Source organism: Sceloporus undulatus, chromosome 4 (assembly GCF_019175285.1).
Source record: "Sceloporus undulatus isolate JIND9_A2432 ecotype Alabama chromosome 4, SceUnd_v1.1, whole genome shotgun sequence".
NCBI lineage: Eukaryota > Metazoa > Chordata > Lepidosauria > Squamata > Phrynosomatidae > Sceloporus > Sceloporus undulatus.
The window spans coordinates 235207733-235230473 of NC_056525.1; the positions used below are offsets into that span (position 1 = coordinate 235207733).

Genomic DNA, 22741 nt, shown 5'->3' on the forward strand with positions numbered 1-22741 from the left:
AGCCTTGCCTCCCTGTGGCTGCCCCATTTATATGTTATTGTTCTTATTATTATTTTAGCTATGGCTTTACACCAAGGTTTCATACCCCCTGAAGAAAGAGGAACAGCCCTGGGAAATCTGGAGCCTCCAGAGGCAGAAGAAAGAGGAGAAGGAGAGAAAAGAGAGATGGTGCTTAGCTACAACTAAGGTTGCATCCACACAGCAGAAATAATCCAGTTTGGCACCACTTGAACTGCCATGGCCCTGCTGGGAAGGGTAGTTTTGTGAGACATTTCACCTTGGTGCCACAACCAACTACAATCCCCAGGATTCCCTAGCATTGGGCCAGGGCAGTTTCAGTGGTGTCAAGCTGGATTATTTCTGCAGTGTGGATGCAGCTTGAGAGGAAAGGAAAGCCAAGGCCTGGCCAACCAGGTTGGATCTTATTTGGTTTGGCAAGTAATAGAGGAAGATCCAAACAAGCAGGAATCCTCCCAATAGGGAGAGAAATCAGTCTTTACAGCTGGTGTCAATATAAAGCAGGCTTCCTCCCATCTGCATGCATCACAAGGGGATGAAAGAAAATGCATTGCAGACCCCCCCCCAAAAAAAAACATATTAATGCAGGTGGAATTCATAGTGTGCAACCCTGATGTATTAAATGTAGCAGGGAGGGATGGATGGATAAATAAATAGGGTGCCCCCCATCCCTTTTTACCCCATCCTTACCTTCATGTCACTGATGGTGGTCTGGAAGAGTCCTCCAAGAGCACTACATTCCTTCTCTATCACAGCCTCCATGTTTGTTTGTTTTTTGCCTTCCTCAAAAATCACCCCAAAAATAAAAATAAAATAAAAGAGACTGAGGTTGCAGCTTGACACAACCCAAGCCTTTGCTCTTTCCCCCAAAGGCTAAAAGGAAGGGGGAAGAAAGCCTCCAAACCTTTCAGTTTAATCCCTATCTCCAGGTGGGGGGGGGGGGATAAAATAAAATAAAAATGCAAAGCCCAAAGCTGAAGGCCTGTTTCTTTGGGGGAAATGAGGATGCAGAATGTAACAAAAGCTAAGAACTAAAAAAATAAAGTAATAATAAATCCCTTGCACCTTTCTCTATTTTTCCTCTTTCTAATGTGGTGGCTGCTTGAAAGCTTCAAAGTCCCAGAGTGAAATCAAGAGGCTTCTAACCCCCAGAGGCAAAGATGGCAACAAAACCCATGGTTTGCCATGCTGGCTCATGCCCACTCTGCACAACAAGTCAAATGGAGGGCTGGGGTTGTTGGTGGTGTCTCCCCAGCTGTTTAAAAATGCATCAGATGCACCAAGAAGGTCCTCTGCTTTTGCCCCTCAGCAGCAGCTCCCACCTCCCCTGCCAGCTGTGCCTTTAAGCAGCTGCAGGTCCCATTTTACCCACCCCCCAAAATTAAATTAAAATGCACCAGAGATTCTTCATGCACTAAAAATACAAAAAAAAATCCTCCCCTTTCAAAGCCCACGTTAAAAGCAGGCACACACAGCCTATGATTGCATAGGATGCATAAGGGAGGAAAGCTTCACCTCTTCTCCCTTTTTTGGGAGGCTAAATCCAAAGGAAAATTGCGAAACACAAAGAAAAGCCCCTGCCTCTTTTTTCCCCTTCTCCCCCTCCTCAAAAAATAAAAATAAATAAATGCCTTCCGGTGGGCTGACTGCACCGATTGCAAGCCCTCCCCTCAGCTTTCCCCAACACAACGCCCCCCCTCCACTGTTTTGCCCCTTTCCTAAAATATACAGATGCAAAAGAGAGAGGAAAAAATAATAGCCTGCAAGCGAAAGCAGCTGCTGGGGCTTTGGAACGTTCGTTCCCCGGGAAAGAGAGAGAGAGAGAGTCACGAGCGCAGAATGTCCGGGCTCTGGACGCTGATTGGTCGATCGCTACCCTGCGCAGGGAGGGGGCAGAGAAAGGAGGGTTCAGAGCCTGGCTTCCTCTTCAGCGCCCCCTAAAGGCCACTTGTAGAACCGACCATTGGAAAGGCTTTAAGACATTCTGCAAGAAAGTGGCTCCATCTGCACTGCAGGAATGATCCGCTTTAGCTGCCCTGGCTCATTTACTATGCAATTCTGGCATTTGTAGGTTTTTGGAGACATTTACCTTTCCCCTGTCAGAGAGCTCAACTATAGCTCCCAGGATTCCATAGCAGTTAAATTGGTGTCAAACTGGATTATTTCTGCTGTGTGGATACAGGCTTAGGCCCTGATCACGCTAGCAAAATTTGAAGTTATCCCAGAGTCAATGTGAAGGCAATGCAGGGGCAATCATGAGGTTTCAATCAGGAGCCATCTTAAACACAATCAGGGGTCATTCCAGGGTTAAGTAAATCCTCTTTTCCCCAAATTTACCCAACCCTGGAATGACCCTGGAATGACCCCCGATTGCGTTCAGGATGGCTCTTGATTGTGTTTGGCATTGTGTGATAAACAAACTTGAAACCCCATGATTGCCCCTGCATTGCCTTCACATTGACCCTGGGATAACTTCAAATTTTGCTCGTGTGATAAGGGCCCTAGAAAGAATCAAGTCTCAAATCTCCCTGGAAGCCAAAAGGACCGAACGCAGACTATCGTACTTTGAACATATCATTTATTTATTTATTATATATAATTATTATATGAGAAGATATGTCTTATACACACACACATATATAATATTATATCATTTATTTATTTATTTATTTATTTATTTATTTATTTATTATATATAATTATATCATGGGAAGATATGTCCAAAGAAAAGGCATAGAAAAGACAATAATGCTTGGTAAGATGAAAGGCAATAGGAAAAGAGGAAGATTGCATTGCAGGGGGCTAGATCCAATCAAGGAAGCCACAGCTGCCCTAAGTTAACAACGGCAACCCCCTTTGTGTGTGTGTGTGTGTGTGTGTGTGTGTGGCATGCACATGCATTTGTGCTGCATGCATTATATTTATGGCTGGGCAAGGCACATCTTCTGACAGTAATAACAAATAATTTAGGCTTGTCTGCTTTATACCCTAATTATGCATGTCTGTATGTAAATATGTATGATATATATATATATATATATATATATATATATATATATTGGGGAAGAGAGTCTGCAAGGCTATCTGTTAACTACAGTAACATTTTTTTAGCGAGAGAGAGAAAAAAGTGTGTCTATTCCTATATATAAAAAACATCTTGTGGCACCTTAAAGAGCAACCAATTCATTTCGGCATCAGCTTTCATTTTTTAAAAAATATTTTAAATAATAAAAACAAATAATAATAATACAAACCAAACATACCTATATCACATACTAAAGAAAAAAACGCACACCACAAAAACAGCCAAAAACCCCTCACTACTGACACTAACACATTACAACATCTCAAAGACATACACACAACTACAAATTGATTCCTTCCTAAATGTCTCTCGGTTATCTGTACATTGTCTATCTTTTATCCAACTTCAGTTTTCCCTTTGCAAGTTGACTCTGAGCTTATTTTATTTCATTTTAACTCTTTGTCTCAAAAGTCAACATGTCTTAACCCACTCAATATTTACATATCATATGCTTATATGTTTTCTCTCTCACTCCAAATCACATTTGAGCCCCATTCATTTTTCAAGAAAACAGTCAAAGGTTCCCAGTCTTTCTTAAAACTGCCAATGATTTCTTTTTTAATACATGCAGTAGTTTAAGCAATCTTGTGCCACCCTCAAGAGCAACCAATTGAGCATCAGCTTCCATGAACTGCAGCCCACTTCTTCAGATGCAAGATGCCAACCTTTGTCCTATACTTGGCTTGGGCCAACTGGAGTAAGATGCAACTGAAAAAGTGGGCTGTAGTTCACAGACACTTATGTTGAAATAAATGTGTTAGTCTTAATGGTGCCACAAGACTAATTTTTATACTGAAACAGACTATCTCTATCACATTTGTTGTTGTCTGCTTTCTAGTCGTTTCCGACTTATGGCAACCCTAAGGTGACCCTATCGTGGGTTTTCTTGGCAAGATCTGTTCAGAATAATAATGATGATGATAATAAAATAATAAAATTTATTTTTATCCCTCCCCTCTATGCAACACAACCAGGACGGCTTACAAAATTAAAACATACATCCCCATATCCCATAGTCCCACCCATCCCTAAAATACAATTAAACAGCTTACAATTTAAAACATGACTTGATAATAAAGCAAATAAACAGTAGCTACAGCAAAAATCGGGGTAAACAAGTTAGGCCTTTTTTTGGTGGCCACACATCTATTCAGGGAAGAAATCCTTAACAGTTTTTTTACAGCTGTTTAAGGTGGTAATGCGACGGATCTCCTCCGGCAGGCCATTCCACAATCTGGGAGTGGTTGCTGAAAAGGTCCTCTGGGAGGTCGCAGACAGTGTAGTTTTTATAGGCTGCAGCAAATTCCTCCCAGAGGACCAGAGTGCATGGGGTGGGTTATACAGAAGGAGGCGGTCCTGAAGATAGGTTGGACCCAAGCCATTAGAGCTTTAAAGGTGATGACCAACATCTTGTATTGGACCCGGAAACTGATGGGTAGCCAGTGAAGCGAACTTAAAATCGGTGTAATGTGGTCTCTTCTAGTTGTACCTGAGACCAACCCGGCTGCAATGTTCTGCACTAATTGAAGTTTCCAAATCAAGCACAAGTGTAGCCCCATGTAGAGTGCATTACAGAAATCAAGACAGGAGGTTACCAGTGCATGCACCACAGTTTCAAGACCCTTAACTTCCAGGAAATGGCACGGCTGGCGTATCAGCCGAAGCTGATAACAGGCACTCCTCACCGTCACATTTACCTGATTTGTCATCTGGAGTGACGGATCTAGGAACACCTCCAGACTGCAAATACAGTCCTTTAAGGAGAATGCGACCCCCATCTAGCACTGGAGATTGTAACCCAATACCTGGGTTCGGGGCCACTACTGTAAGTACCTCCGTTTTGTCTGGATTCAGTTTTAGTCTGTTTTTCCTCATCCAGTCCATTACTGCTTTAAGACAATCATTGAGAGGAGAGATGCTATCTGACGTCAGAGCTTAAGACTGAGGCATGGAGAAATATATCTGGGTGTCATTAGCATACTGATAACACCCCACCCCATGCCTCCAGATGATCTCTCCCAGTGGCTTCATATATATGTTGAATAGCATCGGGGACAAGATGGGGGATGACACAATTAAGCTTTTTTTTTTGTAGAGCAACTGTTCCCGAGCATCACCCTCTGGATTCTACCTGAGAAGAAGGAACGGAACTACTGTAATGCATTGTCTCTGATTCCTAACCTTCCCAGGCGATCAAGGAGGATGTCATGATATATTGTATCAAAAGCTGCTGAGAGGTCTAGTAGCACCAACAGGGTCACACTTCCCCTGTTGATGCCCAGATGGAAGTCATCAGCTAAGGCAACCATGGCAGTCTCAACTCCATATCCTGTCCTAAAGCTAGTTTGAAATGGATCTAGATAATCTGTTTCCTTCAAGACAGCTTGGAGCTGAAGAACAATCGCCCTCTTGATCACTTTGCTCAAAAAGGGTAGTAGGGAAACTGGTCTGTAGCTTTTCATGTCCAGAGGGTCCAGGGAAGGTCTTTTCAGGAGCAGCCTAACTGCCACTTCCTTCAAACAGGATGGAACATGACCTTCCCTAAGGGATGCACTGATGATGTCTCTCAGGAACAACCTCCAGGCATCTCCCCCCTGGACGGCCCGCCATGAGGAGCAAGAACCAAGAGGGCAAGTTGTTTTCCTCACTCTACCAAGGAGCTTGTCCATGTCATCAATGCTCACAGATTGAAACTGATCCAGTATAATCTCATCAACAGACTTGCTGGACACCTCATCAACTGAAGAGGTTTGCCATTGCCTTCCTCTGAGGCTGAGAGCCTGTGACTTGCCCAAGGTCACCCAGTGGGTTTCATGGCTGAGCTGGGGTTTGAAACCTGGTCTCCAGAGTGATAGTCCAATGCTCAAACCACTACACCACACTACAATAAGATTATTATAGTTAACACAGGCTGCATCTGTACTTCAGAAATAATGCAGTTTGACACCATTTTTACTTTAACCGCCATGGCTCAATGCTATGCAATTCTCTGATTTGTAGTTTTGTGAGATATTTAGCCTTCTCTGTCAGAGAGCTTTGGGGCCACAACAAAGTACAAATCCATATAATTGAACTATGGCAGTTAAAGTAGTGTCAAATTGCATTATTTCTACAGTGCAAATGCAGCCACAAAGCCTTTCAGCCTTCCTTTCCAAAATATAAATACATTTTACAAACATAGACAGTCGCCCCTCTGTTTTTGCAGGGGATTCTTTCTGGACCCCCTCACACACACAAAAACGAAAAATTTCTAATATTCAAGCCCCATTGACTTGAATGGTGGTGTGCGCCTGGAGGCACACACACACACTTTTGTCCCCCTCTGTTTGCCGCCCGCAAACAGGTGAAGGATGCAAATTACAAGCCCCCAAAAATGGAGGGGCGACTGTACACCTGTACAGACATATACAGACACTATATAATGTATATACACACAAATGCACACACATATTGACTACGTCAATAGGCATATAGTGTCAAGACTGAGGGAAACACTATAATAGTATCACTTTGGTGTGTGCATTATGCTTTGCTTAGGCTTTATTTGGAATATGGGGGTCAGTTTTGAGCACCACAGTTCAAGAAGGGTATTGATAAGATGGAATATATTCAGAGAAGAGTGATCAGGATGGTCAAAGATCTGGAAACCAAGCTCTGTAAAGAATGTCTTAGGGATCTGGATCACATAGTGATCTGAATTACCCCTCCCATCCACCCAATACAACACAGCAAATGGTGAGGGATGCTGGGAGCTGCAGTCCAACAAGATCTGGAGGGTCATACTTACCTGGGGTAAAGCAATATAACATGCCCTCTTTCCAGTCTAAGATGGGTTTAAAACTGCAGTTCTGTACACATGTAATTGGGAGTTAGAGTCATTCAACTCAGTGGAATTACTTTGCAAGTAAAAATGCATAAGCTCAGGAGGCGCATGTGAAAAATTCAAGAGCTATATTCTTTTCCCAGATATGAATGTCTCATAAGTATACACATTGTTAGAAATGATCTCAAAAACATACTGGGTATAATTTAAAATGTCATCCTAGAATAGCCCTTCTAAATCTTTTGAAAACTGAAGATCAAGCAACAGACTTAGAAATACCCTGTAGTTACAGTTCTTTTGACTACAGCAAAAAAAATCTGCATTGCCAAAAAAATGAAGAAGGAAATAAATAGTTTTGCTCAGAGGTTGGTTAGTGAATACATGGCGTGTGGTTGACTGGATTAAGTTAACATATAGAAGAGAAAAATAATTGCAGCAGAACAGATTTATAGAATTATGGGCCCCCTTTTTTTAAAAAGTGTATTTATGTGCCTTCAAGTTGCCTGTCAATTTAGGGCAACCCCATGAATTTCACCGGGTTTTCTTAAGGAATACTCAAGTGGTTATTTTGCCAGTTCCCTCCTTTGACATATAGCCTACAGCCTCCGGTATTCATAGGCGGTCTTCCATCCAAGTACTAGCCAGAGCAGACTCTACTTAATTTCTAAGATCAGTTGGGTTTTGCTGCCTTTAGGGTATTTAGACCACATTTTAAAAAAAATATTAGAGTTAAAAGATCACTGATAAAATTGATCAAGTGGCTAAACTGAAGTAATACAAGGGCCTTTTTTTTCCTCCCTGTACCTTTCTATTTCTTATGTTTATTTTTATTTTCCCTCTTTTTTTTCTTTATTCCTTTTTTCTTCTTTTTTTTGTTTGTGTGTTCTTTTATTTTCCCTTTTCTGGCCCTCAAGCTACAGTCAATTTTAAAAAATATATACTTTATATATAAGTAATAAAGACATGAATAATTAAGGTTTACACTTTAACATTTATTTTGTTTATATACTAAACAGGAGGTGGAAAACTAATATAATATAGAAATAAAACTAAGATGATGAGATTAATTATTATTCTTTAATTTTATATATGCTGATATGGACATGTTTTGTGAGCTAATTAAAAATATATACACAGGATAAGGATCTGATTCTTATTCATGCGTGGAGATAAAAATGGGTGTAGTGTCAACAAGCCAAAACTACCTCATTGCCATTGTCAAAAGAAGACATGTGCCCTTCGGTGCTACATGTATTATACACACACATCAACCTATCATATAAATCCAAAATAGAAGATCTCTTGCTGGATTGCACAATTAGGAATATAAATCTTCACTTATTGCATCTTTGCATGCAAGGATTAAGAATTTCCATAATTTTATCCCTGCTGTGGGAAAAAAATGAATATTTAAAGTTTTCTCCTGTTATTTGCACATGGTAAAGTGTTCCAATGAGTTATACAGAAATAAACATGCCTTTTCTATGAAAGAAACCCAGTTGTGCAGTTGTGCAGGAAAATTGCACATATTTCTGCACACACACACAAACAGAACAAGATGTGCAAATACCAGGAGAAAACTGCACAAAAGTTTTTCTGCTATCTTACTCTTCCCAATGGGGTTTCTTGAGCATCAGGAGATGCTCTTCTTGGCTAGCGATAAAATAACAAGTATTCATGTTATCCCTATCACACATTGCCTGTACATTTATGGGTCTAAGTCCTGGAGCCAAAGAAATACAGTAGAAGCTTCAACCTGGATGAGACATGAGATAAACTTCTTTCCCACTTTGGTTATCAATATTCATGGCTGGATTGGATGCATGAAATTCTGAAACGCAAATATCAAGATTAAAGGGGGAACAGGTGGAAGAGAATGACTGTTCTGCAGTGAAGTACACTTGAATCAATTTAACTCTGACTCAAATTGGACTCAAGTTGCTTCAGTGACTCAACTTGGACTCAGTGTTGCAATACATGATGCAGTGAATTTACTCAACTGGACTCATGACTTGTATATTTTTAACAACTGACTTTCTGGCATCACTCACTTTGAGCACATCATTCACTTCGAGCACCAGGCAATACCCATCCTCAAAGCGCATGACATGTTTCTTGGAGAGGAACAGCAAATGTGTTAAGCAATGGGTTTGAAGCAGAAGGATGTTTCTAAAGCTTTTCAAAAGCTTTAGAAGGCTCCTCTGATGTGCAGTGGGGACAGGCTACTAAGCAGATCTCAACCACCATCTCAAGTACAGGGCATGTTTCTTGGAGGGGAACAGCAAGTGGGTTAGGCAAATGGGCTTGAAGTGGGGCTTGAGATCTGCTCAGCAGCTTGTCATTGGGGAGACATGAAAGGAGGGGTTGCCTCGACCCATGGCAACACTGTGGATGAAACATCTCCATGATCCCCTGTCCTCAACCACATTGCTCAGGTCATGCAGGTTCAGGGCCATGGCCTCCTGGATTGCATCATTAGCTCACTTAGTCTCAAATGTGCTATAAGATCTCTTTTTTATACTGATATTATTTACTATATTAGCTACATTTTTCTTCAACTTATATTGAAAACTTTGGTTCACATATTGGGAGAAAGGCAGAAAAAGAAAGAAAGAAAGAACTCTCTTAGAAAATGATACTATCACCTTCTCAGTTATGGATGTCTCCAACAAGTCATATTAATTCTGCTTAAAGGTATGTTTCCAAACGCATTGGAATGAGTGAGATAATGTCTACAGATTGTCCTCTGCTTTAAAACAGCAATATCCAGGATTTAAATATGAAAAGATTCTCTTATTTTTAGAATGTGAAGAGAGAAATCCAGGCCAACTGGCAGCCAGATGTTAGTCATGTTTATTCAAAAGTAAGTTCATCTAATGTCACTGGGATTTGTTTCCAGGTAAACATTCATAGGATATCAACGTCATACTGAAAAGGAGTAAGGAAGATTCCCAATTTGGAGAATCAATCCTCCCCCAGAAAAGTACAGTAATGATAATTTCCTATCCTGTTGTTGTTCTGTGACTTGATGTCATTTTTGAATTATAGCAACCCTAAGGTGAACTTAATGTGAGTTTTCTTGACAAGATTTGTTCAGAGGGGATTTGCCTTTACTTTTCTCTGAGGCTGAAAGAGTGTGATTTGCTGAAGGTCACCCAATGGCTTGACCCATTCAAACCTTGGTCTCCAGAATTGAGGTACAACACTCAAGCCACTACACAGTACCCCACACCATCCCAACAATAGCTCAGTGGCAGTATCTATGCATAGTATATATATTAATTTATTTTTTAAGATTCATTTCTATCCTTTCCAGTGTGGCTTACATGGCTTTCCTCCTCCTCTGTACTTTGTTCTCACAATAATCCAGTGACTGTTGGATTGAGGTCAGTGTCTAAGTGGTGGACCTAAATCTCAAGATTTATCTATTTGCTGGACTAAGCCAATGGAGTTTGTGCAACTGAAACAATCATGCAGCTGAAGCTATCATCTGTATTACATGTCCTCATCTGCAAATATGAGACCATCCATGGTCACCCAGTGAATTAATGAGATTAGTGAGGACTAGAATCTAGCTCTTGCAAGGCCTAAGCACACCCTTTAGCCATTGCACCACAATTATTGTACTGCAATTTGCATGGAGATGGTTCGACTTCAATCCCTACCATCTTCAATGAGAAAAATAGGTTGGCAGATTATAGGAATTATAAAATCCCAAAGAGTACTGGAGGGGGATAGCAAATGTATTAGGCAATGGGCTTGAGGTATGCTCGGCAGCATTTCATTGGGAGGCATTGGAAAGGTTACTTTGGGGGGACTATAGCTCCCAGGGATTTGTGTAGTCCAAAACAGTAACTTTTCTCAGCTCTGGTGCTGGGTTTGATTAGCAGTATATCTCACCAGGTAGAAGGCTGATTTTCTATGTTCTTATATTTGTCTCCAGTGTAGAGATTTAAGCATTTTGGAAGAACATGTCCTTCTCTGATATCTTCCTGACTTGCCATGACTCACCCAGTAACAGAACAAAAAGAAAAGAATTCATGCAAAGACATAAAGCCAGTATTATTTTTTTGCACGTAATTGACCTGTTCTGTGCTCCAGGCACTCAGATTGCCATGATAACTTTCTCTGATTCCCACACCTGGGCCTAATGAAGTTGGGCAAGAAGTTAATGAAAGCTGATTTCCCTCTGGTGCTGCTAAAACAGGAGTGATAGCAGCTTGCAAAATAAGCCAAATCTCCCCAGCCTTATTTATAGATGCACTTAACTCTACATGTTAGTTTCTGGACAAATGGAATAATTTGAATGAAAAATCCAAAATTATATGGTAAAGCTACTTGCTTACTGTAAATTCAGAACAAATCAGAGCATGCAAAAGTTGTTAGTTTGGACTACAACTTACAGAAATCCCCAAACCAGCATGATTAATGGAATTTTAGAGCCCCCAGTGTGCCCTCCCCTCAATTCCTGCACTCTTCCAACCACAAGTAGGACTGGAGAATGCTCTTGAACCTTTAGAGCAGGAGTAGGCAACCTATGGCCCGCGGGCTGGATCCGGCCCCGTGAGGCCTTGGGACCGGCCCCAGCCTGGTCCTGCCACCGATTGCCGCCGGGGCCTTTGGCCTATCAGGAGGAGGCGGGCAAGCAGCAGGCAAGGGGGGGCAAGCGGCAGGCAAGGGGGGCAAGGGGGGCAATTGTCTATAGAATCCTCAGAACGTGCATTTATATTAACATTTTTTTAAAAATCAGCAATTTTTTCACGTGTCTTCCATTTTTTTAAAAAAGTATCCTCCATTTGAAAATGTTGTCCTATATTTGTCCTGGTATGTGTGTGTGTGTGTATGTGTGTGTGTGTGTGTGTGTATATATATATATATATATATATATATATATATTGGCTTCGCCCCCCCCCCAGTTGTCTGAGGGACAGCAACCCAGCGCCCGGGTCAAAATGATTGCCTACCCCTGCTTTAGAGGTTGTGTAGAACTTGGAATTTCAGCAGGTGTCACTTTGCTCTCCAACTATCTTGATTTATTAGGGGCAGGCAAAACTAATCCTCTGCCACTCCAATTTTTGAGATGCTCTTGAAATGTTTCCCTTCCTTCCACTTTCCTCTTTGTTCTCAGCTTACTTTGATTACTGCAGACTGAGTTCAAAGTGCAAAAGCAGTTTGTACTTAGTTAATTCTAAAAGAGAGAGAATGGGGCAGATTCTTGTGCTTCCCAGTATGCTTAGGCCAAAAGCAAACTGCTATAGCTTCTCCTGGCTTGTGTGTTCATCCTCATTAATAACTTTTGCCATCTTGACCACATCAGGGATGTAGCCAGGATTTTAGGAAGGGGGGGGTCCAGACTAAGTGCCACCATTATAATGGGGCTTGGACGCGGCAGCGCAGCAGCACACACCATTCATTTTTCTAATGGAAGGGGGGGGTCCGGACCCCAAGAACACCCCCCCCCGGCTATGTCCCTGACCACACTCTGATGTTGCTTTGCTGCATATGCCCTGGCTTTCATCTGTGAATGCTGGAGGCTATGGTCATGCAACCTGCTAACAAGAAACACCTGGTTAAACTTCTGCTTCTACACAATCACTGAAGGTACAGGAGCTCTCTCCAGTTTTCACGCTGCCAAGACTAGCCACAAGCTACAAATGCCGCCCCCAATCCCAAATTCTATTCACTTCCTAATTCACTTTTTGTTTTCTTGACCTTAGGCTCGGGGAGTTCAAAATCACATTTGAATGGCAAATTAAGGAACACTGAAAAAGCAAATTGCATGTCCACACACATATACCAGCTTCTGGATGTGAAGTCTGCCAATTTTTGGGTGGAATTTTTGGATGGGTGGGAAGGGGGGGGGGCTGAGAGTTTGTATGGGTGCAAATGACTAAGGACAGGGAAGTTTGTCAGACCATTAAACATAGGTCCTCCCTTGTTGTCCTTTCACACTACTCAGTTATAACAATATTATTCCACTTTAATTGACACGATTCCATCCTATGGAAATCTGAGGTTGGTAGATCAGGTGGGACATTTATAATTCTAAGACAGAGAGCTCTTAGTAAATAATAATAATAATAATAATAATAATAATAATAATAATAATAATAATTTCTATCCCACCTCTTCAACAAGATCAAGGCGGCTTACATCAGTAAAAAAACCATATAATACAATAAAATAAATCATACTATCCCCTTCTTCCTTAAAACAAATCAACATAATAATTACAACATAATAATGACTATCGTGAAATACAGTTAAAAAAAAATAAATCCTACATCAACAAAGCCCAGGATTGTATAGGTTGTTGCCATGACAGTTAAACTGGAATAATAATGGAATAATGCTATAGTTATGTAAGTCACTGGTCTCCTCTAGTATGTCCTGTACCCAAGTATTAGTATTCTGTGCTTTTTTTTTTAAAAAAAGTTATTTTTTCAAAAGTATTTCAGACCATTTTACTCTATACAAGCTCATAAAGCTCTCCTTGAGAGATATGTCTGTTTTCCTGTAATAAACATACAGAATCTATGCAACTGAATCTAACATCTGTATTACAATTATCTAGCCGGGAATACAAGATCATCCAAACAAAATGATTTTCCACCACTTTGTAGGAGCACTTGTAAAATCTACTCTTTTGGACTCCACTTTACAGATCCTCCCCCCCTACACACACACATCAATGGGATAGCCAGTGGGGGGGATTCTGAGAGATGCAATCCAAAAACAAAATTACTTTCCCAGTCTCTGACAGCCATTCAGTTCCAACTTAATGGTAAATCTGGAACCACAGCCAAGCACACTCTACTATGTTGCCCAAATAATCTATCTGTTGGGGATTCAGTGAACACAGAAGTGCAGCATCTATGGGTTATGAATTAATTCTGCCACACACCCCTTGTTTTGAATTGTACTATTGCACAACTGAACCAAGACACCAAATGTGCATCTGAATTCACAACCAAATGAGCATGCATATCCATATGAAAATGAGCAGTGTGAATTCCTGCCCAATGTGCATCTGATGGCATTGCGTGCATAATGTTACTTCCATGGCCTTCAATAGTAAGTGACTGCTTTGCATCACACAAAAATATCCAACCACTTCCATAGGGGAACTCATGCATATGTAAAATACCAAGGGGATTCCAGCCAACGTGTCAATCCAAAATGGGTTGTTCTTCTTTAAACTGACTATAGATGTAAGAAGGAGGACTGCATGTAAACGTGAAATGGGATGGGCATGTCTCTCATCTTCCGTGACAAATAGCTAACCACATGGAGAGTTTGTGAAAATACACACCCTCCATTCAGAGTTTGCTTTTATCAAATAAAAGAAGAACAAAGGATTCCCCTCCCCTATTCAGTTTAGCTTTTGTACTAACCACAGCATAACTTAAAATAGCAATACATAATTATGCACGCCTGCGAAGAGGAACAAAAGGAACTGTTTCAAGTTCCCACATCTATTTTGTGCTCCATGTAAGCCCATATGTATAATATTCTTAAAATTTACTGTTTGTACATTTATAGAGAAAATGCCTTCCTGTTTAGGTTTTCTTTCATTTTTTAATATGATCTGGACAATATACTCCTAATTTAATGGCCTTTGATGGCTGTTTGCTCCTCCAGACAACTGGGATTTGTATCATGTCTCATAGGCATGATTAAGTAGACTAATGTAGATAATATCAGAAGCCTGGGGCATACTTTGAAGGCAGAGAATTCATGGACTAGATTGAAGTTGTTGTTGTGCGCCTTTAAGTCGTTTCCAAGTTATGGTGAATCTAAAGCAAACCTATAATGGGTTTTCTTGGCAAGATTTGTTCAGAGCAGGTTTTCTATTACCTTCCTCAGCCTGAGGCTGAGCATGTGTGACCTGAAGCTACTTAGGTTTAAATCTGATCAGTGCCTGGATGGGAGGGAAACATGGAATATATATGAGATTATAGGTGAGTTAAGTATCCACTGGGTTTGGTTCCCAGATTTTGAGTTTGGTTCCCAGAAAAATATTTTCAAGCCATTCTCACTTGCATCTGTGAATGCAGAATCTATGGATACAGAGGGACAATTTTATAGTGAATCCTTGATCCATAAGCCAAATGTGGTCAGTAAACCTAATTCCATCCAAGCCACAACATTAGCCCGCTGTGGACTAGTTCTCCAGACACTGTGGATGTTTGTTGTTGTGTGCTTTCAAGTCGTTTCTGACTTATGGCAACCTTAAGGTGAACCTATAATGGGGTTTTCTTGGCAGATGTTTTCAGAGAGGGTTTGCCATTGCCATCTCTGAGGCTGAGAGTGTGTGACTTGCCCTAGGTTACCCAATAGGTTTCCATGGCTGAGCCAAGATTTAAACCATGCTTGATCATTACTGATGTGTGAGAGGGGTTGAAAGTAGGGAAGAAAAGCAGATCATGGCCTGTTACAGACTGCCAAAATAAAGCTGCTTCGGGTCTCTTTGGAGGTATGCTATTTAAATGATGCATGGGTCCTAAGAATCCGGAGGTCACACCAAAGCCACACTCCATTCCTAAGCACTGGAGTGCAGCTTTGGTGCAGCTTCCGGATTCTTAGGACCCATGCATCATTTAAATAGCATACCTCCAAAGAGACCCGAAGCAGCTTTATTTTGGCAGTCTGTAACAGGCCAAAGACACGGGGAAAGGTGCTGAGGAAAAGGCAGGATACCCAGAGAGAGAGAGCAACAGGTGGACTAATATGGGGAGGTAGCCTGGCATAGTGGCACACACTGGTCCAGATGCTGGACCATTGCTTTCTCTTGCATGCTGTGGTGAAACCCAAGAGATGGGCAGCAGGGAGGTAGTCTGAACTTACGTATGGCTTCCAGTATGGTAGCAGCAATGGTGGTAGATGGGACAAATCCCCTGTGGTTTCTCAGGTACTGTATGATGTGGGAAAGACATATAGGAAGCCAATCAGTCAGGTCGCATGATAGTGGGAAGAGTTCATCCTTTTTTTCTTCCAATAGGCCAGTTCTAAGGCATTTTCTGCTTGAGGCAAAGCAGCCAAAGGTACCCCTTCTCCACTTGGATGTAAATCCAACCAAATTATTTTGGCAAAAGGGGAAGGAACTGCAACAGTAACAATGCTGTTGTTGTTGTTGTTGTTGTGTGCCTTCAAGTCGTTTCTGACTTATTGCAATTCTAAGGGGTTTTCTTGCCAAGATTTGTTCAGAGGAGATTTTCCATGGCCTTCCCCTGAGGCTGAGAGCATGTAACTTGCTCAAGGTCACACAGTAGGTGTTCATGGCTAAGCGAGGATTCGAGAGATATTTTGGCGATGGGACCCAATTCTCAACACAAATTTCATATATATACCTTATACGTATAGCTTGAAGGTAATTTCATACAATATTTTTAATAATGTTGTGCATGAAGCAAAGTTTCATGCACAACAGGTGCCACTGTCTCAACCAGCCATGAAAAAAGTTTCAGTTTTTGGAATATTTCAAATTTTGGAAATCAGGATAAGGGAGACTCAACTGGTAAGAAGTTGTGCTGCTATGATAGATGAGGTTAGTAATAGGCAGAAGGCATACTCTAGTCTATGGTGGACTAGTGGTTTCTGTCTGATGACCCCCTTGTACTGCTCATTGCTGAGATCATGAGCTAGGTCATTGGTTCTCAAATGGTGGGGCTGAACCCTTGAGTTGCTCAAGGGAAGCACAAGACTTGAAGCCTCTGATCCCTCTTCTCCTCCTGTTCCCAGCTTTTTTTATGTGTGAAATTTACACACATGTTGAGGTAAACATTCAATTTACTTAAATAAAACTGTTCTAATTTGAATGATATTATTTCCCTATAAAATGTTAAAATATTAATATACATGAATGTGCAAATGAAAATATGCACATGAAATTAAAAAAAAATATTTGTATACTGTGTCAAGTGGGGGAGGTGGGATCCCAAAAGTAAAAGTTTTTACTATCACTCAGCTAGAAGCCCGTCAAAACAGGTTCTTTTTCAGACCCTGGAAATGTCAGCAGGGATGTAGCTAGGATTTTAGGAAGGGGGGGGGGGGTCCAGACTAAGTACCACTATTATAATGAGGCTGGAGTGCAGCAGCGCAGCAGCACACACCATTCATTTTTATAATGGAAGGGGGGGGGGTGCGGGCCCCAACCCCCCCCCCCCCGGCTACGTCCCTGATGTAAGTGTTGTAGCACTGATCCTTTAACACTGATGAAAGTTTTAATTTTTTTAATGTTAAAATAATGAGAAAAAAATATTTTTAAAACTGCAAATTAATTTGTTAACTCACTGCATTAAAAGTTACCATTTGGCATGATTAAAAATGCCAGTAATAACTTAAGTAGCGACAAAGAGTAGTCATTATTCAAATGTAACACTGCTGATGTTTTATGATTGAGACAGAGTACTTTAAAAATTATTGTTGAAAATGTGAATGAATTAGGGATAACAAATTATTGTTAACAAATTATTTCCAGAGCCTGATCTTTCAACATAAGATTGATGACTGAAGATTGCTTAAGTAGTTGTGTATTAACTATGCCAGTCTAGCTGATTTATCTAAAGCCCACTGGAAGTTTTTTTTAATTTATATCTTGCACAATACCAAAGTCAGCCTATGCCCAGACAAGGAGGATTGCCCATCCCATTGTTTGCCGGATCATCCTGATTTGAGTTAGAGATCCTCAGGACACTCCCTCACTTGCAAATCTCATACATGTCAGTGGGAAAGCTACTACGGTAAGGTCGGTTGAGGATCGGGTTGCTATGGCAAGCCACTTCCTGCAAACATTACTTGCAAAACATCCACAGACCCTTGAGGCAGTTTCAGAAGTTATGAATCATCACCCCACACATATGGCCACGTTGCAAAAGGAGTGGTATTCCAATAAAGCATCAGGTTGCATGGCAACATGCCAACACAATTTTGCTGTACTCAGGATGGTTGAGTGCATTTAAAGAAATTTTACTTAAAGCAGGATAGGCCATTCAGAACTCATGGAAGATATGGGCGGGTTACAGACCGCCCATTTGGGGCGGGCTGTACCCGCCCCTTTCCCCAGTGTATCGGGGTCTCAGCTGCTAGAACGGCAGCCGCTGAGGCCCCGATCCACCGCTTTTCAGGCTGCGGGGAAGCGGCAAAAAGCCCCTTCCCCGCAGCTTGGAAAGGGGTGTCCTTGGGGCTTCAATCCCCAAGGACACCCCGCGGTGGCGGGGAGGAGGAGAAAAGGGCCGCTTGGCCCCTTTCTCCATTGCTTCGCTGGGCGCAGCCGTCTGAAGGCTGCGCCAGCGACGCAAGCGGTTGCACAAACAGGAAGAGCCTGAAACGGAGCTCTTCCTGGCGCGCAAGGGCGCACAAGGCCTGGCGCAGGACCGCGACGTCATGTCCGCGCCACCCAAGTATAGAGGCGGCGCGGTCCGTGATGTTGTCATGGCGGCCCCCATGTGGAAGGGGAGCCGCCATTTTGTACGGACTCAGTCCGTACTAGGGTTAGGGGGGTGCGGAAGCACCGCACCTTCCTAACCCTAGTACGGACTGGCTCCGTACTTTAATGGCGGTTTATAACCCGCCGTAGTTAAGCTTTCTATGGAGGGCATGGTGAGAGAGCAGCATTTGGGGCAGAAATAAACCCACATATTCTCAGAATCTTAGAATCCTAGAGTTGGAAAGACACCCCAAGAGCCATCCAGTTCAACCCTCTGCCATGCAGGAATACACAATCAAAGCACTCCTGACAGATGACCATCCAGTTTCTGTTTAAAAACTTCTAAAGAAGGAGACTGCACCATTCTCCAAAGGAATGTTTTCCACGATCAAACAGCTCTTACTGTCAGGAAGTTCTTCCTAAAGTTGAAATTGAGGAGTTTATCACTTAGGATTTTAAACCGGCTCCAGCTTCCCGGGCTGGAGTAAGATGCAGGCTAGTGGAGAGGATTGTCGCTCACTAAATTGCCGCTGAACCACCAGCTTCCATTAGCCCAGGTCCTAGCTACGCTCCTCCAACACTTTTTAGAAGTCAAAAAGCTTTCCGGCTTCTAAAAAGTGGGCTGATGGTGGCTGGTGGTTTGGTGGCGATTTAGTGAGCGATAATCCCCACCTCCATTCTGAGTCCTGGCTCCAGGCTGGGTGGCTGGAGTTGGTTTAAAATCCTGAACAATAAGCTCCTGAATATCTTTTCCTGTAGCTTGAATCCATTGCTCTGAGTCCTAGTCTCTGGAGCAGTAGAAAACAAGCTTGCTCCATCCTCAACATGTCATCCTTTCAAATATTTAAACATAGCTATACTTAGCCTTCTCTTTTCCAAGATAAACACATCCAACTCCCTAAGACACTCTTCATACGGCATGATTTCCAGACCACAGGAGGTCATTCTGGGAGGAAAGGAAAAAATGCTCCTCCTTGTCCCATCAGGAAAAATAAAAATACTATATATGTGTTTGTGGCCTAAACACTTTAAACGCACCAGATCCCATCTGATCTTAAATAGGGTCAGCTCTTGTTAGTGCCTGGATGGGAGACTGCCAACAAATAACAGGAGTTGTTAGGCTATACAATCTGTAGCCAAGAATTCCTTATTCACGGATTCACGGATTCACAGATTCACCATCCACAGCTTGAAAATATTCCAAAAAATACAAAAGCCAAAGAGCAAACTTTGATTTTGTCATTTTATAGAAGAGGCACCATTTCACTATGTCATTATATTTAATGGGTCTTGAGCGTCCACGGATTTTGTTATGCACTGGGGGTCCTGTGACCAAACCCCAATGGATACCAAGGGTATCTTGTATTTTAGAGGAAGGAATTGGTAAAACCACCTCTGAGAAGTCCTTGCTTAAGAAAACCATATGCATTTCATGGGGTTGCCATAAGCCAAGAGGAGACTCATACAGTATAGCATTAGCAAAAATAAAATAAAATAGCCTTTTGTTGTTGTCTGGAAGCACCCTACAGTGAAACTGTATGCATACACATATAGCGTATACACTGTGAATTAAGGTTTTACATTTTATGAAATTACCACCAAATTGGACAAAGAAGATGCAGTACTCCAGTACTACAGATTTCACCCAGTTTGATAGGAAAATGGAGTATGTTTCTAGTACTTTATTTTTTAAAAATAAACTGACACCATAAGAGGTTGTCCCATAACTTCCCACTGCCCAGGGGAAAGAGGAGAGTCCTGGCAAGGCATTGAACTACAATCCCCAGCATCCCCCAGCCAGCATAGTACCTGTGCTGCTTGGGAAATGGTAAAATTATGCTCTCAAAATAACACCACCAAGTTCTGGAAGGAGGAGAGCAGCATAAGCCAGTGTTTGTTTGCATAGCTGATATCTTTAGGTCATCCTCAGCAAAAGCTGCCACATGAAAATTTACTTTCTGAATGAGAATCATCCCCACCATCTAAACACTAAATCCAAGAAACAGAGGAGCTGTCAAAACTGGAGGCAGCAACCAGTGTAACTGAGTAAACATTTTAAACAATTTCTTGGTGATATTATGTAATAGCATGCATCACCACACATATAATTTCCAACATTCTTGAGAATTATGAAGATGGAGGGGCAATGAAGAGAGGCTGAAAGAAAACACGTTTCATAAGGAAGTACAATACTGTTGTTTTGTCTTTCAACAATGCGGTACAAGGAATTTCAGTTAAGTCAGCTGGGAGCTGTATGCCATCCACAGAAATGCAGATAGCAGCTATAGTAGGACATCAGTACAAGGAGCTCAAACCATCTATTTATTTTCAGTACTTACTGTTCTGTTTATATCCTAGCTTTCCTCCAACATACATTACTTTCTCCCTATATTATCTTCACAGCAACCTTATGAGGTAGGTCATTCTGAGAGGGACTAACTGGATCAAGGTCACACAGAGTTTCTTGGCTCTGTCAAGGACTAGAACCCAGATCTCCCATGTTCCACAATGTAGACACCAGGTCCAAAAGACTGTCACTTTATTTCCTATGTGTGATCTGTTGTCTGGCATCTTCCATAAGAATGAGAGCTCAATGGGATCCTAGCCAGTGTGTTTATATCAACAGCAACAACCCATGTGTGTTCCCCTGTTTTCCACATGCTGGACCTGATCCTATTCCCCACCACCACTCCCTTCTCCTTTTGTGTCGTGTCTTTTAGATTGTAAGCCTGAGGGCAGGGAACCGTCTGACTAAAAAATTGATGTACAGCGCTGTGTAAACTTACAGCGCTTTATAAATAAAGGTTAATAATAATAATAATAATAATAATGCTTTCATATAGGGGAGAAAACAAACACACCTTTCCCACATCATTGCTACCATTAACAAATGCATTTTTCTAAATGCCAAAAGAGCAGGTAACAACAGTGGATTATATAGTTTTGTTGTTGTTATGTGCCTTCAAGTTGTTTCCAACTTATGGCAACACCAAGATGACCCTATAATGGGGTTTTCTTGGCAAGATTTGTTCAGAGGAGGTTTGCCATTGCCTTCCTCTAAGGCTAAGAGAGTGTGACTTGCCCAAGGTCACCCAGTCAGTTTCATGGATGAGCTGGAAATTGAACCCTAGTCTCAGTAGTAACAATGCTCAAACCACTATACCATGCTGACTCTCCTGCAGGCTTTTCTCATCTACTACTGCCGTCTCTCTCAGATTTCTTCCACTGGCACAATATGGGTATCACATAATAAGGGTGACTTCAGGACAGGATAATGATAGACGTTTTCTGTAAATCTTAGTGCGATCACACCATAAGGACAGGGTAAGGATGGGAGTGTTAAGTCTTTTACCTTGTGTGATAACCTCCATTGTCTAAGATGGTCTCTAGGGAGAGTGGGAGTTATAGTTCAACAACATCTGAAGGGCCACAGGTTGTTCCTTATATCTGCAGTGGAAGGAAGAAGAAGTTGTACATTTGTTTTAACAGTAAGAATTCAATTAACCCACTAACAGTGCTAAAGAAGAAACTAGATTTGAAGCTTTTCTGGTTTCTGTGCCAGGATAAAGAGATGCTAGATAGATTCTGTGGCATGAAAAGGGATAATTCCATGTTGGAGATCATTAGGAAAGGAAACAGAAATAAAACTGCTGATATAATGTCATTGTACACATTATACTTGGAGTGCTGTGTGTGGTTCTGGTTTTTGCACCTCACAAAGGATGCTGCAGAGGCAGAGAAAGAGGCAGAAAAAGACAACCAAAATGGAGGATATGAGATAGGACCTTCTCTGTGGTTGCCCCTGAGCTATCAAACTCCATACTCTCCAACTGTCCAGATTTGGCAGGGACAGTCATGATTACTGTTGTCTCACTTTTTAAATGGTTTTTAAAATGTCTCTCCTTGCCCTTTGCCCTTTCAGTTTTCATCTTCATTTGCTGCAAACGGAATTCAGAGTGCCAAAGTAGTTTGCGCTCAACAGCAGATAGGAGAGGAAATGAGAGGATGGAATCTTGCAGTTCCCAGTATGTGCAGGCAAAAGCAAAGTCTCTGCTAGCTAACACACTACACTGCTATTGCACTAAAACAGCATGCTATGGAATCCTGGGATTTGCAGTTTAAGGAAGGCACTTCCAAATTTTCAGCCAAAGAGCTCTTGGGCCCCAGTAAACTATAAACCCCAGAATTCCACAGGATATTGTCTTGGAAATTAAAGTGGAATGTAGTGCTATAATAGTGCAGTGTGATAAGGAGCTAAATAGTGTCAATGACATTTAATGTCTAATTAACAAATTGTAAGCCACTCTGATAACCTTGGCTGAAGAGTGGGGTATAAATTATTATTATTATTATTATTATTATTATTATTATTATTATTATTATTATT

The 22741-nt window shown here is 41.6% G+C and overlaps 1 protein-coding gene across 11 annotated transcripts in view; it reads right to left on the reverse strand.

The window, feature by feature from the left end:
• Window positions 1-1823, reverse strand: part of MTSS1 (MTSS I-BAR domain containing 1) — a 186006-nt gene extending 184183 nt beyond the window's left edge. For 4 of the 11 annotated variants that reach the window (XM_042465787.1, XM_042465786.1, XM_042465788.1 and 1 more), the window contains exon 1: window positions 709-1822. In XM_042465787.1, coding sequence (XP_042321721.1) covers window positions 709-780 — 72 coding nt within the window. In that variant the 5' untranslated portion in view covers window positions 781-1822. Of the gene's footprint in view, window positions 1-708 lie in introns of all 11 variants that reach the window. The other 7 variants (XM_042465784.1, XM_042465791.1, XM_042465783.1 and 4 more) reach the window with 3 other exon arrangements.
• Between the last annotated feature and the right edge of the window lie 20918 nt (window positions 1824-22741).